The sequence below is a fragment of the Saccopteryx bilineata genome, chromosome 5 (assembly GCF_036850765.1).
Source record: "Saccopteryx bilineata isolate mSacBil1 chromosome 5, mSacBil1_pri_phased_curated, whole genome shotgun sequence".
Taxonomy (NCBI): domain Eukaryota; kingdom Metazoa; phylum Chordata; class Mammalia; order Chiroptera; family Emballonuridae; genus Saccopteryx; species Saccopteryx bilineata.
In genome coordinates, this window is record NC_089494.1 from 237,258,679 (window position 1) to 237,276,869 (window position 18,191).

The window sequence follows — 18,191 nt, forward strand, 5'->3', positions numbered from 1 at the left end:
CAAAGTAGTCCCTCTTAAAAATCTTTATTTCTAACTCATTTCTATTAAAAAAAATTTGATCTGACCAGGTGGTGGCATAGTGGATAGAGCATTGGCCTGGGACACTGAAAACCCAGGTTCAAAACCCTGAGGTAACCAGCTTGAGCGCAGGGTCACCGGCTTTAGCATGGGATCATACATGACCCCATGGTCACTGGCTTAAAGCCCAAAGTCAGTGGCTTAAGCATGGGGTTACTGGATCAGCTGAAGACCCCCCAGTCAAGGTACATATGAGAAAGCAATGAATGAACAACTAAAGTGCCACAACAACAAGTTGATGCTTCTCATTTCTCACTTCCTGTCTGTCCCTTAAAAAAAAATTGGTTTATGAAGTCCATCCTTATATCTAAACATTTAAAAATCTTTTTTTTAATTTATGGTATTCCACAAGTAAAGTAAGCTAAATTGAACCCAGTGGATGGTAACCAGGATAAGGATAAAAATTAAACAGGGTGAGTATAAAATTAAGTCACAAACATAAATTAAAAGCTTAATAGTGGAGGCCCTGGCCGGCTGGCTCAGTGGTAGAGCACTGGCCCGGCGTGTGAAAATCCCAGGTTCAATTCCCAGTCCAGGCACACAGAAGAGGCGTCCATCTGCTTCTCCACCCTTACTCCTCTCCTTCCTCTCTCTTTCTCTCTTCCCCTCCCGCAGCCAAGGCTCCATTGGAGCCAAGTTGGCCCAGGCGCTGAGGATGGCTCCATGGCCTCCGCTTCAGACACTAGAATGGCTCCAGTCGCAACAGAGCAATGTCCCAGATGGGCAGAGCATCGGCCCCTAGTGGGCATGACAAGTGGATACTGGTCAGGTGCATGTGGGAGTCTGTGTCTCTTCCTCCCCACTTCTCACTTTAGAATAAATAAATAAATAAATAAATAAATAAAGCTTTATACTGGACATCTCTAAGTGGTCATATTGAAACTGTTTTCCTTTTTTGTACTTCACAATATAATTTTTTCTAGTTTCTACAACAAACACAAACTACTTTCATAAAAAATAAAAATAAAAAATCAACCAGGCTTTAAAGGTAGAGAACAACCAAAATTTCCATGATGGCTGAATGAATAAACAAAATGTGAGCCCTGGCCAGGTACATAGCATCATCCCAATATGCCAAAGTTGCAGGTTTGACCCCTGGTCAGGACACATACAAAAGTCAACCAATGAATATACAAGTAAGCAGAACAATAAATCTGTTTTTCTCTCACTCTAAAAATCAGTAAATAATTTTTAAAAATGTGGCATATATGTACAGTGGAATACTATTTAGCCCTAAATAGCAATGAAATTCTCACACATGCTAGAGTATCAATGAACCTTGAAGATATTATGCTAAGTGAAATAGGCCCAATACCAAAGGACAATATTGTATGATTTCACTTAAATGAGATAGATACCTAGAGTAGTCAAATTCATAGAAAGTAGAACAGCCTGATCTGTGGTGGCGTAGTGGATAGAGAGCACTGACCTGGAATACTGAGGTTGCCCATTTGAAACCCTGCGTTTGCCCAGTCAAGGCATACAACAAGCAACCAATAAATAACTAAAGCGAAGCAACTATGAGCTGATACTTCCTGCTACCCTCCCCTCCTCTTTCTGTAAAATCAATACACATAATCTTTAAAAAAGAAATAAATAAGGAAAGTAGAACAGTGGTTTCCAGGAGCTGGGGCATGGTGTCACATGAAGTTATTGTTTAACAGGAAAAATGAAAAATGTGGAGATGGGTGGTGGTGATGGTTGCACAAAAATGTGAATAAACTTAATGTCACTAATCTACACACTTAAAAATGGTTAAGGCCCTGGCCGGTTGGCTCAGCGGTAGAGCATCGGCCTGGCGTGCGGGGGACCCGGGTTCGATTCCCGGCCAGGGCACATAGGAGAAGCGCCCATTTGCTTCTCCATCCCCCCTCCTTCCTCTCTGTCTCTCTCTTCCCCTCCCGCAGCCAAGGCTCCATTGGACCTGGCGCTGGGGATGGCTCCTTGGCCTCTGCCCCAGACACTAGAGTGGCTCTGGTCACGGCAGAGCGATGCCCTGGAGGGGCAGAGCATCGCCCCCTGGTGGGCAGAGAGTCGCCCCTGGTGGGCGTGCCGGGTGGATCCCGGTCGGGCGCATGCGGGAGTCTGTCTGTCTCTCCCTGTTTCTAGCTTCAGAAAAAAAAAAAAAAAAAAAAAAAGGTTAAAATGGGACCAGGCGGGGGCGCAGTGGAAAAATGGTTAAAATGGTAAATTTTATATTATGAACATTTTATCACTATTTAAAAAAAAAACCGACCAGGCTTATCAGAAAATAGATGTACGTAAACAACAAGATAATAGGCACCTCAAACAAGGTGACCCAAACTCACCCAGGAATTTCCATCACCATTTCTCCTCACTTAAATGGGAACAACCAATAGATTTAATAAGTGAATTCCAAATCATTTACTAAGTGACTACTATCACATGTTTAAGGAATACTACATTGTGAGGAGCAACAGAAAATACAAAAGTGTATATAAAAAAAAGTATATACATAGTCCTTCACCTCAGAAGAATAAAGCTAGTGAAAAATACATATTCCCAAATAATACAATACATTAGTTGGTACTGTATTCATTTTGGTACTATATAAAGCTATATAAAATGCTCAGAGTAGGAGAAACAATTTGATGGGCACAGTTTAATGGAGAATGTGATACTTTACCTAGACCTCAAAAGAAAACTAGAATTTTAAATGAGAGACAGATTCAAGTGAAAATGACAGAAAGTGTGAAAGAATAAGTATCATCTAAAATAGCATATAATCCAGGCTGGCAAATGAGACCCATGTGGTAGATGAGGGTGGTAGAAAACTAGGATAGAAAAGAAGACTAGAGTCAGGTAACAGAGGAGATTTTAAACATTCGGCTAAGGAGTTTAGACTTTATTGACAAAAAAGAAAGAAAAAACCCACGGTCAAAACTATATTTTAGGAACAGCAGTGCAGAGAAATGAATAGGAGTGACAAAGATGAAGGGTGATTAAATAACAGGCAAAATAGGTAAGTAATCAAGGTAAATGCCTAAACTAAATGGTCATAGTAGCTAAAGTAAAGACATAAAGGAAGCTGTTCAGTCAAAAGATAAGTTTATGTTAGTTCCCTTCTTGTACATGATTCTAGAGCATTCTATTTCCTCTTTTAACATTCATCACAGTTGCAATTATTTGTTCATTACTTTTCTCCCTGCTAGAATGAGCTCCATGAAAGCAAGGGCAGTGCATGTCTTATTTATTAGTATAAAGGCACATATTACTCAAATAATTGTTGAAAATATTCAGAATACAATCTTCCCTAAAAATCATACTTATTTAAGGAAAGAATTCGTGTGAGTTCTTCTTTTGTCAGACCTAGAACTTAAGTCATTGTCAGACACACATCCTATTATTCCTGTTGAAAGCCATTACTAGCTTCTGCTGCATAAACTTTCTTTTCATTGTAATTGCAGAAACAAACCCTCTTCTATTACCTGAAATTTTGTCCACACTAAATTTACACAGCAACTCGAAACACTGTAACTTTAATAAGCACTAAAATATATATTAATTAAATGGGCCAAAATAAATATTTTAGAAGTTCATGCACAAAAATAGGCTTACAATACCTTAGGGGGATTAAATGGGTATGTTTCTGGTATTTTTATCTCTAGTTGGTATCTTCCTCCTAAAAAACGGGGAAAACAGAAAGTTAAGAATGCTGCTCCATCTCAAATATGTAAAGCCAAATACAGTGATAGAACTTTTCAAAACGTAGAATTTTTATTCAATTACAATAAATTCATTTTAAAGTTGTAACCCCAAAAGAAAATAATTAAAAGCATTAGTTTTTAATTTGTTATTTAGAGTATACAGAATACCCATTTTATACAACTGTGTTAGTTTATCAGTAAATAATAGGGATAGACATAAATAAATACATTAAATTCACAGAAAATTCAATGCCAAAGAGTTCACCAGGGTAATTGAGTAGTATAGATTCTGTCTCCTTTTGTTTACTCTAGTCCACACTGACAAGTTATTAAATAAAAAGGGGGTGGGGGAGAAGAAGAAAAACAGAAAGAAGGCAGAGGTAGGCATAAGGCATAGATATATAGAAAAAAAGGATATACAGATTATGTCATATACAAAAGATCTACTTCTAGCTGGTTCTCTCAAATGAAAAAATGTCCCAAACTTTTAACTTGTGCCCTAAATTAAATGCCAACACTGCTTGTTAAAATTTTTAAATTTTTTATTTATTTTTATTTATTTTTTATTTATTTTTTTTAATTTTATTTATTCATTTTAGAGAGGAGAGAGAGAGGGAGAGAGAGAGAGAGAGAGAGGAGAGAGAGACAGGGGGGAGGAGCTAGAAGCATCAACTCCCATATGTGCCTTGACCAGGCAAGCCCAGGGTTTCGAACCGGCGACCTCAGCATTTCCAGGTCGACGCTTTATCCACTGCGCCACCACAGGTCAGGCTGCTTGTTAAAATTTTAAAATTAACATTCAACAACAGGTAGGCATAAAGACAGAACTGTTCTCTGCCTATAAATAGGTACACAAAATGCAAAACTTTACAAAGAAGTTGTTCTAACCAGCAGTATGGAAACATAAGGCAACATTCTGTTTTGAAGTTATCTTGAGCAATTAGCAGCTAAACACATATTTTTTTAAAGTTTATCTAGTTTTCCATTACCTGGAAAGAAAACTAGCTCTCAGGAAAATGAAGGGAGGTAACCTTGAATTGGACGATAAACTGGATTTGAATTTTAACTCTGAGGAACCTTCCCAATCCTAAGATTTTATGATCCATTAACATAGAATATTAACTATTCCAAAACAGAGCACATGAAACTGTGCTACCAGAATATTTACATATAAAACTATGCTTGGGATTTGCTTTAAAATAATCAAGGAATAATCAGATTAAAGTCTGGCCATGAGTTGACAGTCTTGAAAGCTGGCCAATGAGTATATGGAGAATTCATTAGCCTTCTTCAATATAGGTCTGAAATTTTCCATAATAAAAAGTAAAATAAAAAAAAATGCACTGGGAGCAATTATGAACGTCAAAATTCCAAACATTCAACTCTCAGTATATACTAAATTCTTTCTTTTTTTTTTTTATTCATTTTTTTTAGAGAGGAGGGGGGAGATAGAGAGAGAAGGGGGAAGAGCAGGAAGCATCAACTCCCATATGTGCCTTGACCAGGCAAGCCAGGGTTTTGAACCGGCAACCTCAGTGTTTCCAGGTTGACGCTTTATCCACTGTGCCACCACAAGTCAGGCTATACTGAATTCTTTCTAATACTCCTCCCTCCACTGTTAGAAACAGATAGATGAATGTGTATCTAGGAGAAAAACAAAAGAGCAATGTACTTGGTACCACCCTCTTAAAGCCCTTTTTGGTTCCAATTCTTCTGCTTTAATAGAATCTCATAGTGACTAATGCATGAGCTGAGTGAGATGCCTGAATCACAAAGCATATGGCAGCAGTGAAATATAAAGGTAAATAGTCAAAATAAAAGGAACAAAAAATAAGACAGGTAAGATATGGATACCTGAAGAAATTTTGTGAATATAAAGGTAACTCTTTATCTTTAGTTATAAATGCTAGCTTCAAATATAGGCATAATAAATTTGGCCTGAGACATATGTAGGTTCTTTTTCCTTCTTAAAAAATCTTACTTTTTTTCTGGTTAAATTCCAGATTAGTGTCTCTATAACCTTTCATATAAAGTTCTTCTCTCTTAAATGTCCAAAAACAATCTGTTAGGATAGGAGTAGTATGAGAGCCCAGGTATACAAATAATGCTGAACCCAGAATCCCCCCCATCCTATTTCTATTCCATATTCTATTAATATGCTCTGTTTTGAATTACTGTCTGAAGACTTTCAATATGTAACAACCATAGCATACCATAAGCATGATTTGTTATATATATCAGAGCAACACAACTAAGGGAGCTTTATAACTACATTATTCATACCATTATTCATATTATAACAGCTTTCCCTATAAAACATTTAGTTATTGAATAATAGTTTTCAATATTAAAAATTTATACTCTTTAAATTTAATTTAATACAAAGAGATGGAATGGGATGAGATTTTTAAAAATATCAACAATACCATAAATTGAAAACAACTCTTAGGAAAAAAGGCTCAAGAACTAAATTGTTTCTTTTCCACTGAGCCATTACAACAAAAGAGAACTGAGTTAAGTACCATGTGCAATATAGTAATTTTTCCATGGGTATTCTAGTTCTCAATCTGATTACTTTTAATACAGATTAAAATAGCTGCCTCATTACTGAGCAATGGTTATAAACAATTTAACATTCCACAGGTAAAATTTTCCCTTTTAAATTAAGATTGAAAAAAAAACCCTCAAGAACCAGCAAGAGCCCTACAATAAATATTATCAAAATATTTACCCATGTTTATATATTTTTAAAGATAGTACCTAAGTTTATACCTTTAAATGCCTTTCCTAAACAAAGTAAACAAGTTCTCTTCAATAATTTTATGATAAAAAGAATACAATTTAAATTAACCCATCTCAATTATATACCCAAAAAAACACATTAAAACTAATCTTACCAAACAATGTTTCATTCAGTGGCAGCAGCAGATATAAGCACTTAAAAACCACCAAATGTTTCTAATTAGCAAAGAATATGGTATATTGATAACTTAATAATCCTGCAAAAGTGTATATGTTCCAGTTTTTAAAATTTATCTACCTCTCCTAAGGGTTAACAAGAAGGTAAAGAACATTCTGCCTATCTACTTGAGTTCAGGAGGTACCTTGTTTATATGTATCAATTTGCTGAAAGAGCTCTAGAATGATAATGCTACTGACCTACCGTCTTTCAAAATACATTTAAACAGCCTAAAAAAGTAACTCAAGAATATTTATAATGCCTGCCTTCAGGAAGAAGCTAGTACAGTCATCCCTCAATATCCACAAGGGATTGGTTCCAGGACATATACATCTTCCACCCCCAACCTCCACGGATACCAAAATCTGCAGATGTTCAGGTCCCTTATATAAAATGATATGGTATTTACATATAACCTATGCATATCCTCCCATATGCTTTAAATCATCCCTAGATTACTTCTAGTACCTAATACAATGTAAGTGCTATGTAAATAGTTGTTATACTATATTTACTGTTCAGGGAATAATGACAAGAAAAAAGTCTGTACATGTTCAGTACAGACACAACCATCATATACTTAACTACACAGTACACACCAGCCACCACGTAACATTTTTTCCCCTGAATTTTTTCATCTGAGGTTGGCGAAAGCCACAGATGTGGAACCTGCAGATACATAGGGCCGGCTGTATGTCTTTACATACAACACATGCTATTAAGACAAGAACATGATTTTTATAAGATAATTAAAGTTTATCCATCTAATGATTATCAAAAAGACTAAATGAATAGCTTCCATAAAAGCATCCAAAAGAGGCCTGGCATACAGGAGGCACTAAATAAATACTATAAAAAATTAAATGATGTCTAAAAATGGCTCATATAAATTATGAAACAAAAAATAAAATTATATTACTTAAGATTTGATAGGACATACTAAAAACATATTCGGGTCTTTAAAATTTTGAATAAAAACAAACATATTCAAGAATATTGGATTCTTCTGAAAATTTTGAGGTAACTAATTATTGTAGAATAGAACCACCACACTCAAAGTAGACATAATCACCACTTCTAATATTCAGTTAACCCTGATTTATTCAAGAACAGCCAGTGATGAGAATATAAGCTTTGAAGTCAAAGGCTGAGACTCAAATCCCACTTCTTTGAGCTGTGCTACTTCTCTGAGCTTCAGTTCCTCCATCTATGAAACAGTGACAACTGTACTTACCTCATAAGATTTGTTATAAGAATTAAATGAGAAAATACATGTAAAGCTCAAAATAAGTAAAAACTCAATAAATGCTACTACAAATTGTTATATGATTTCTATTAAACAAATATTTGAATGTCTATTATATGCAAGAATCTTGGCTATGCTACATAATCCACACTTATAGTAATATTCATTACTAAAGATTTGCCTCGAGAAAATAAAAAGCTATAGAGCTTCTTTCTGTATCTTACCACCCAATTCCATGGTCTAAAATAGCTAGAGACTTAGTGAACACGAAGTTCAGTAAAGCTGCTTTCTTTCTTTTCTGTGTGTCTTAAAATGATCACTCAAAGCTTTCTTAAATAAAAAAACTTAAGTATTTGGAATACAGCCTGTTTGAAGACATATGAGTGAATGAAATGCTAAATGACAAATAGGGGAGAGGAACTTTAAAAAATATTTACTTTAGTCACTGAGAAATTTAAGGTAAGGCTTGTTATAGATACCATATGAAAGGTAACTGAAAGTCTATATAGTCTATGTAAGTTAGAGGTTTTATATACTATTAAATTCTAAACTATATAACCTGTAACTTGGCCCTACTGTATCTGTTTTGGGAAAAGAAAAAAAATTAGCTAAAATTCAGTAAGAAAAATCAGTCTAGATAAGTATCTATTTTTATTATTTAAAAATTGCTATATATCCTAAGCCAAATGAAGTTACCTTCCATGTAATTTATAATAGATTCTTAAGATATTCTGATTTAATGGTTCAGACAAGTTCTAATACGCACAATATTTTGATACAGAAAAAAGTACTTGCCTTCATATGGTGTGTCTGGAGGTCCTGCTATTTCTCCTCTTAATTCTGTAAAATTCTCATCTACAAGATCTACTTTAATTTGATTTTTGCTCGTCTTAAAAATAAACAGAAAATAAATGTTAGTTATATAAGCAAGAAAAAGCCTATTATAAAGTATTACCTATAAAAAATTTTAAAACCCCCTCTTTCATTAGCTTATCTACTCTAAATAAAAATAAGTCTGTTTTTCTAGGACTTAGTTTTATGAATATTTAAAACAAAAACTAACAAGTTTTCACTCAATGCTTTTAATAAAATAAAACCACTCTGAACAATAGTACAATGGCTTGTTGACTTTATAGGAATGTTTAAAGAAAAACAGCAGACACTTATTTCATATTTGTCAACTTCATATATGTTAAGTCCAAAGTGATAAACCTTTCCATTTGTAGATGAATACTGAGATATACCCCCAAGTTACATAGGTTCTATAAATATAAACAGAAAATTCAGGGTCAACAGAAGCCATTTAGGCTATAAGTTCTCACTTGAACTAAGCATAACTCTAGATGTTTGGGTTAACTGAAATACTACTACATTATCCACCCAGACAGTGAAAGCTCTAAATCTAATTAACTTTCCTTTCCATAAAAATTTCTGAAGCCTAAATGCATCACTAGTATCATCTAATCTCTAATGACACTTCAATTTGTTTTTCTGCTTAGTTTACTTCAATGGCAATAACCTACTTTCAAAGAGATTTTTATTTTAAATCTCTACATCTATTTATTTCACTTTACTTCTCAAAGTACTTTCTCATCTATACTATCACTTCAATTTCTCAGTCTGTTCTCTGAGTCAATAGATTCAGAAAACTCTCCAGTGGGATTCACATCAATGCTCACAATGCAAATGGGTTCTCCACCTGTATTTTCTGACCTATCCTAGTATCATACTAGTCTACATTCCTAATAGTTTATCCTCCCCCTTTCTCAATTTTTAAAAATATAAAACCTTAATATACAAGTTATGTTTTTGTTTGTGGTTAGGATTTCAAGTTTTTACTTAAGTAATACAACAAATCTACTCTTATGAAAGAAAGCCTCATAAGATTTCAAGAGTAAATTTTTGTTTTTTGAACCTACCTTCTTAAACTTGCTTCCTTCTCCCACCCCAACAGAAGATACTATTTTTATTCTTTTTCTATAGTAAACAGTTTTAGTACAGAATGTTAAGTATAGAAAAACATACAACTTAAAACCTAAATTTAAAATTTTTCATGACTTAACCAATCTTATCTTTTCATAAAAATATAGGACAAAAGACTTGATGCATTTTAAAATTAAACATTCTAATTAGTATTGGTTTACTTAATATCTTTTTTATACTTGCAATTAAAGTATTTCATACTTTTCTAAAGATAATTTTACCCCAAAATTAAAATTATAAATATGCATAATGAAAAATTTCTTCTTGTGTCCTAAAAAAATCATTATCATCCTGGTATTTGTGGTAGAGAATTAAATGCACAGTTTTAGTAATAGTAAAATATTCTGTCCAGTATGCACAGCAATGAATGCTAAAATGAAAAGCAAAGGCATCAGACTTTCACAGACCAATTTAAGGAGCCACGGCGAAAACTACAGACTTTGATTTCTCCTATAAGATTTCTAGGTAAAACAAGAGTAATTGGATCCTGCAAATCATCAATGCTTTCAAAGTTCTCTACTGCTTGCCACAATATACCTTTACCAAGAAAAAAGTAAAAGTAAACAACCCAAAAATGTGAGGTTACTAAAGGACAAGACTAAAGTCGAAATAAAGTGAGGGGGGTAACAGAAATGAGAAAAGTGCCTTCAAGATTGCCCCAACAGCCTGACCCGGCAGTGGTGCAGTGGATAGAGCATTGGCTTAGGATGCGGAGGACCCAGGCTCGAGACCCCGAGGTCGCCAGCTTGAGCACGGGCTCATCTGGTTTGAGCAAGGAGTTATTCGGCCTGCTGAAGGCCCACGGTCAAGGCACATATGGGAAAGCAATCAATGAACTAAGGTGTCACAACAAAAAACTAATGATTGATGCTTCTCATCTCTTTCAGTTCCTGTCTGTCTGTCCTTGTCTATCCTTCTCTCTGAATCTGTAAAAAAAAAAAAAAAAAAAAAAAAGATTGCCCCAACTGTCTCAGTTAGTAAAATGCTAAATAAATAATTATTAATTTTTATACTTGTCTTTATTTTTGTCCTCATTACCCCAAATTATAATTCAGAGAAAAATGGGTCTTTTTTCACTCTATGAAAAATTTACTATATTAGCTCAAAAAAGAATACAATCATCATGATAAAATCCATTATAAAGAAGCACTCTGCCCTGGCCAGTTGGCTCAATGGACAGTGCATTGGCCCAGTGTGCAGACAGCCCAGGTTCGATTCCCAGTCAGGGCACACAAGAAAAATGAATTTGCTTCTCTTTCCCTCCCTCTCCCATTTTTCTCTCTCTTCCCCTCTCGCAGCCAGTGGCTCGACTGTCAAGCATTGGCCCGGGTGTGAAGATGACTCAGCTGATTCGAGCATATGCCCTAGATGGGGGCTGCTGGATGGATCTCAGTCAGGGCACACGCAGGAGTCTGTCTCACTATCTCCCCTCCTCCCACTTAAAATAAATAAATAAAGAGGCATTCTATATAATCTAGGGTAGGATATCTGCAGATAAGCCCCCCCCCAAAGAAAATGGAAGAGTTAAAGACAAATACACTGTTCACAAAAATTAGGGGATCAAGGAATTTGCAGATACTATAGTACTTTCAGCCTTTTATATAGTGCGTTTTTCACCAATGAAATAAAAGCTAGTTTTGCATCCATTTGCATAATCAAACAACTTTCTTTACTTGTTTGCTTTTCTGCTGTTCTTGTTTAAGAAAAAAATCAAATGCTTTTTCTATCACTCCATATTCATTTTGAAATATCCCCTAACTTTTGTGAGTATATTTTACCCAGCTTAATTTTTCCATTACACAATAATTTTCCTTTATTACCTCTAGAGTGCATCCAATTATTACACAATCCAAAACGCCAATCCCAGGCCCCACAAACTACCTTAAAATCCCACTTACGACTCAACTGTAAAGAAGACAGGGAAAAAGGCAAAAGATAACAAACATTAGAAAAGGCAAGTCCTTTGGGGTGAGAAAGGTGTGTGCTGAATCCCAGTTCAGTTAATTACTTGTGGTGTCACTTAAAATATCTCAGTTTTATTACTGTAAAAATGATAATACATATCTCAGAATTATATGAGAATCTCCTGGACAAAAGTAGGGGATGCTGTTCCCCTAACAATATTAATTACAAAAACCTTCTATTTCAAAGCCCTATTTTATAAAATGTATTCATGGTTCTGTTTCACTCTAGCAATAGAAATGTAACATCTAAAAATAAATCACAAAACAATGTTATTCATTTTAATGACTGCAACAACCAGGGAGGCTAAGTCCTTTGGATGAAACCTTGAAAAGCTATTTTATCACTGCACTACATTTTTCGTGACAACAGCTGCAAAGTTGCTTTTCTATACTTTCTTTTTCCAACTTAGGAATGCAAATAAGGGGACCTTTGGTGGTCCTGATTTTTAATGTTCCCTTGTATCTCCACTGCATTTCTAACATATAAAAAGGAAAAGAAATGGATAGAAGAAGATTAACCTCCTAGTAAACATTTTTAAATAAACCATTTTATTAAGATATAATATACAGGCCCTGGCTGGGTGGTTCTGTGGATAGAGCATCATCCTGATATGCCAAGGTTGTGGGTTCAATCTCCGGTCAGGGTACATACATCAACTAATGGCCTGACCTGTGGTGGCGCAGTGGATAAAGCGTCGACCTGGAAATGCTGAGGTTGCCGGTTCGAAACCCTGGGCTTGCCTGGTCAAGGCACATATGGGAGTTGATGCTTCCAGTCCCCCCCCCCCTCTGTTTCTCTCTCTCCCTCTCTCTCTCCTCTCTAAAAATGAATAAATAAATTAATTAATTAATTAAAAAAAAGAATCAACTAATGAATGCATAAATGGAAGGAACAGTAGGTGGATGTTTCTCTTTCTCAAATCCATTAAAAAAATTTTAAGATTAATACATAAAGTATGCAAAATAGCAAACAATGTTGAAGCTCATTTGAATTTGATAAATAAATGAGTATTATTGCTAAAGCAATTCTAATAGATTTTCAAGGTCAAGTCTCTTGGTGAATTGATATAATCACAAAATTCTTTCAACTAGTTTCTTGGGTTTACTATATGCTAGAAATCAACTTCAAGTGTTAGTGAACAAAACTAAGTTCCTGCCCACTTGGAGCTTACATTCTAGTTAGGGGAAAATTAAAAATTGAAAGCAACTTTATCATAAAGCACTAAGTATAACATATTTTGTTGTTTAACCTGTTTAAAATTTACTATATGACTTTGACATGGGTAATGAACCACTCTGAAAATTTCATCCTCCACCAACTGGAGATTATAAAAGTACCCACACCACGTATAGTTTCATGGGGGGTATTTAATGAATCAACACAGTACACTTAACAATGATTGCCATCCAGTAAATACTGTATGTTTAGTAGCCATTTCACACTGTAAAATGTTGACATTTTTTGTATGTGTGAAAGAGACAGAGAAAGGGACAGACAGGGACAGACAGACAGGAAGGGAGACGAGGAGCATCAATTTTTCGATGCAGCTCCTTAGTTGTTCATTGATTGCTTTCTCATATGTGCCCTAACTGGGGGTGGGAGGGGGCGCTACAGCAGAGCAAGTGGCCCCTCGCTCAAGCCAGTGACCTTGGGCTTCAAGCCAGCAATCTTTGGGCTCAAGCCAGCGACCCTGGGGTTTCGAACCTGGGTTCTCTGTGTCCCAATCCAACTCACTATCCACTGTGCCACCGCCTGGTCAGGCTGTGTTGACTTTCTATAATAATATTGTAGCAGAAAACTTCCACCTAAAGAAAATATTATTTTTAAAGGCTAATTAATCAGATTAGCCTCGTTTCTATTTATTCTGAAATTTTTGTTCTAAAATAAAATTTAAATTCAAAATTCATGTAAGAAAAATATAATTCTAAATGACAACTAAGGTTATAGATAATTCTCATATGCTATAGAGCAGGGGTCCCCAAACTTTTTACACAGGGGGCCAGTTCACTGTCCCTCAGACCTTGGAGGGCCGGACTATAAAAAAAAACTATGAACAAATCCCTATGCACACTGCACATATCTTATTTTAAAGTAAAAAAACCAAAACGGGAACAAATACAATATTTAAAATAAAGAACAAGTAAATTTAAATCAACAAACTGACCAGTATTTCAATGGGAACTATGCTCCTCTCACTGACCACCAATGAAAGAGGTGCCCCTTCCGGAAGTGCGAAGGGGGTCGGATAAATGGCCTCAGGGGGCCGCATGTGGCCCGCGGGGCCTTAGTTTGGGGACCCCTGCTATAGAGAAACTATTAATTTGTTCCCTAGTCAAATCACAACTATCAAAATTTAAGGCCTTTGCTCCTCATTATGCAAATAAATGTGAAATCCAATTCTTCTTAATTTGTTGGAAATGAAGCTTAAAAGTTTTAACATTTACCATTATTTTCTCATAATATAAATGACTTATCTTTTTCCTGCTATTCTAAGGCCCAAGTAACAAGAAAGATTTCTACCTTCTAAGCAATTAGTGCATGTCATATTCCCAAAGGAGGGTTGACAGGGAAACTAAGACTAGAAGAACAGAAGGAAACTGAAGGCATGGGACACATTCATATTCTTTAATAAAAATAAGTTCTGGACCAGTGTTATCCAGTAGAAATATAGTGTAAACCAAAAATGTACTGTAGCCTGACCAGGCGGTGGCACAGTGGATAGAGCATCGGACTGGAATGCGGAGGACCCAGGTTCAAGACCCCGAGGTCGCCAACTTGAGTGCGGACTCACCTGGTGAGAGCAAAAGCTCACCAGCTTGGACCCAAGGTCGCTGACTCGAGCAAGGGGTTACTCGGTCTGCTGTAGCCCCATGGTCAAGGCACATACGAGAAAGCAATCAAGGAACAACTTAAGTGTCGCAATGCGCAACAAAAAACTAATGATCGATACTTCTCATCTCTCCATTCCTGTCTGTCTGTCCCTGTCTATCCCTCTCACTGTCTCTGTAAAAAATAATAACAACAATCTTTAAAAAAAATGTACTTTAAAGATTTATAACAACTACATTAAAGAATAAAAATAAACAAGAAATTAATTTTAATAATATATTAATCTCCAATATATAAAAATATTTTAATAATCAAAATTAAAATTTCTGAGATAGTTCACTTTTTTTATTACTCAAGTCTTCAAAATCCAGTGTGCACCCTGGCTGGTTGGCTCAGTGGTAGAGCGTCAGCCTGGCGTGCAGGAGTCCCGGTTCGATTCCCGGCCAGGGCACACAGGAGAAGTGCCCATCTGCTTCTCCAACCCTCCCCCTCTCCTTCCTCTCTGTCTCTCTCTTCTGCTCCCGCAGCCAAAGCTCCACTGGAGCAAAGTTTGCCCAGAAACTGAGGATGGCTCTGTGGCCTCTGCCTCAGGCACTAGAATGGCTCTGATTGCAGCAGAGCGACGCCCCAAGATGGGCAGAACATCGCCCCCTGGTGGGCATGCCGGGTGGATCCCAGTCGGATGCATGCGGGAGTCTGATTGCCTCCCTGTTTCCAGCTTCGGAAAAATACCAAAAAAAAAAAATCCAGTATGCAATTTACAAATATAACTCAATTTTAATCTGGACTAGTCACATTTTAAGTATTCAAAAGCTACATGTGATAGGCAAATCCATAGATACAGGAAGTAAATATTGGTTGTTACAGGAGGCAGATGACAGAGACAAAGATTTGCAAATGGGTAAGGGGATTCTTTCTGGGGTGATAAAATGTTCTGGAATCAGATGGGGTGACAGTTGTACAAACTTGTAAATATACTAAAACCACCAAATTCAAAATTAAAACTAATTTTTAAAAACGTGAAGATATGCCATGGCTGGTTGCTCATTGGATAGAGCATCGGCCTGGCATATGGATGTCCTGGATTTAATTCCTGGTCAGGGCACACAAGAGAAGTAACCATTCTGCTTCTCTCCCCCTCATCGTTCCCCTCCTCTCCCCTTTCCCCTCCCACAGCCAGTGGCTTGGTTGGTTTCAGCACATCAGCGTTAGGATATGGTTGATTCAAGCACTGGCCCCAGACAGGGGTTGCCAGGTAGATCCTGGTCAGGGTGCATGCGGGAGTCAGTCTCACTATCTCCCCTCCTCTCACTTAAAAAACAAACAAACCCAAAAATGTAAAAATAAAAAGTCACATGTAGTTAGTAACTAGACTGTTGGACAGTACAGCTCTAGAGAACCAGGAAATAATAGCCTCTGCAATTACTGCAACGGTGTGCCATTAAAATTTTACTTTCTAGCCTGACCAGGCGGTGGCGCAGTGGATAGACCGTCGGACTGGGATGCAGAGGACCCAGGTTCAAGACCCCGAGGTCACTAGCTTGAGCGCAGGCTCATGCAAGGGGTTACTTGGTCTGCTGTAGCCCCACGGTCAAGGCACATATGAGAAAGCAATCAATGAACAACTAAGGTGTCACAATGTGCAACGAAAAACTAATGATTGATGCTTCTCATCTCTTCGTTCCTGTCTGTCCCTGTCTATCCCTCTCTCTGACTCTGTCTCTGTAAAAAAAATAAATAAAAATTTAAAATTTTACTTTCTAAACTTCTGTCATCACACTCTGCACAGTCTACAATGCAAAATAATTCAAGCTCTTACCATAGTGATTCCATGAATATTTACTGAGTACTTTACTACGTATTTACAAGGCAAATAAGTACCTGTGGTAAAACGATCAGCAAGAAATGTTCTCTAACCTACCCTGTCCCCATCAATAAAGCTTTCGTTCTAAGGTATTAAAACAATGAACCATATATATATATATATATATATTCTTTTTAATTTTTATTTTTTTAATGTTTTTTTTTTATTATTATTTATTTATTTTTTACAGAGACAGAGAGAGAGTCAGAGAGAGGGATAGACAGGGACAGACAGGAACGGAGAGAGATGAGAAGCATCAATCAGTTTTTCATTGCGCATTGCAACACCTTAGTTGTTCACTGATTGCTCTCTCATACGTGCCTTGACCGCGGGCCTTCAGCAGACTGAGTAACCCCTTGCTGGAGCCAGCGACCTTGTGTTCAAGCTGGTGGGCTTTTCCTCAAACCAGATGAGCCCGCGCTCAAGCTGGCGACCTCGGGTCTCGAACCTGGGTCCTCTGCATCCAAGTCTGATGCTCTATCCACTGCGCCACTGCCTGGTCAGGCTTTATTTATTTTTTTTAACAGAGACAGAGAAAGAGTCAGAGAGAGGGATAGGTAGGGACAGACAGACAGGAATGGAGAGAGATGAGAAGCATCAATCATCAGTTTTTCATTGCAATACCTTAGTTTTTCATTGATTGCTTTCTCATATGTACCTTTACCGTGGGCCTTCAGGAGACCGAGTAACCCCTTGCTCAAGCCAGCGACTTTGGGTTCAAGCTAGTGACTTTGGGTTCAAGCTGGTGAGATTTTTGCTCAAGCCAGATGAGCCCACGCTTAAGCTGGTGACCTCGGAGTCTCGAACCTGGGTCCTCCGCATCCCAGTTCGACGCTCTATCCACTGCGCCACCACCTGGACAGGCGAATTATATAATTTTTAAATAAAGTACAGGATACCATAAAAGTAATATTTAAGAAAGAGAGAGAGAATCTTGAGGATAAGAAGAAGCTTCCCTATGCCTGATCAGGCAGTGGTGCAGTGGACAGAATGTTGACCTGAGACACAGAGGACCCAGGTTCGCAACTTGAGGTCACAGGCTTGAGCATGGGATCATAGACATGAACTCGTGGTCACTAGTTGAGGAAGGGGTCACTGGCTCAGCTAGAGCCCCCTAGTCAAGGCATATATGAAAAAATAATCAATGAACATCTAAGGTGCCACAAGTTAATGCTTCTAATCTCTCCCTTTCTGTCTTTCCCTGTCTGTCCATCCCCTCTAAAAAAGCGGCTTCTTTAAAAGAAACTATCTTTAAAAGATTTAACTAGAGAAAGCCAAGAGCAGCATTTTAGACAGAAAGTCAAACCTGTGTAAAATAGAGGCAAAGGGCTTAGGATGTTCAGTAATTGAAAAGTCACCAACATGACTAGAATAGACAGAATAAAACAGCAGAAATGAGGCAGGCAGAGTCAGCAAGAGCCAGATTATGTAGGGTCAAGAACAATGAGCTATGCAGCCAGGGCTTAAAAGTGCATAATCTTGGCCCTGGCTGGGTAGCTCAGATGATTAGAGCATCCTCCCGCTTTGCCAACTTGTGGGTTTAATCCCTGGTCAGGACACATATGGGAATCAACCAATGAATGAATACATAAACAGGTA

General features: G+C 37.0%; 1 protein-coding gene across 3 annotated transcripts in view; it reads right to left on the minus strand.

Annotated features, from left to right (window-relative positions):
- Window positions 1-18,191, minus strand: part of UBE2K (ubiquitin conjugating enzyme E2 K) — a 74,755-nt gene that overhangs the window by 25,466 nt on the left and 31,098 nt on the right. Inside the window, exons 2-3 of one of the 3 annotated variants that reach the window (XM_066279412.1) lie at window positions 8,747-8,840; window positions 3,663-3,721 (exon numbers count right to left, since the gene is read on the minus strand). The exons of 1 other annotated variant lie outside the window; for it this stretch is intronic. In XM_066279412.1, the coding sequence (XP_066135509.1) occupies window positions 3,663-3,721; window positions 8,747-8,840 (153 nt within the window). The remainder of the gene's footprint in view (window positions 1-3,662; window positions 3,722-8,746; window positions 8,841-18,191) is intronic. One more of the 3 variants, XM_066279414.1, reaches the window with a different exon arrangement.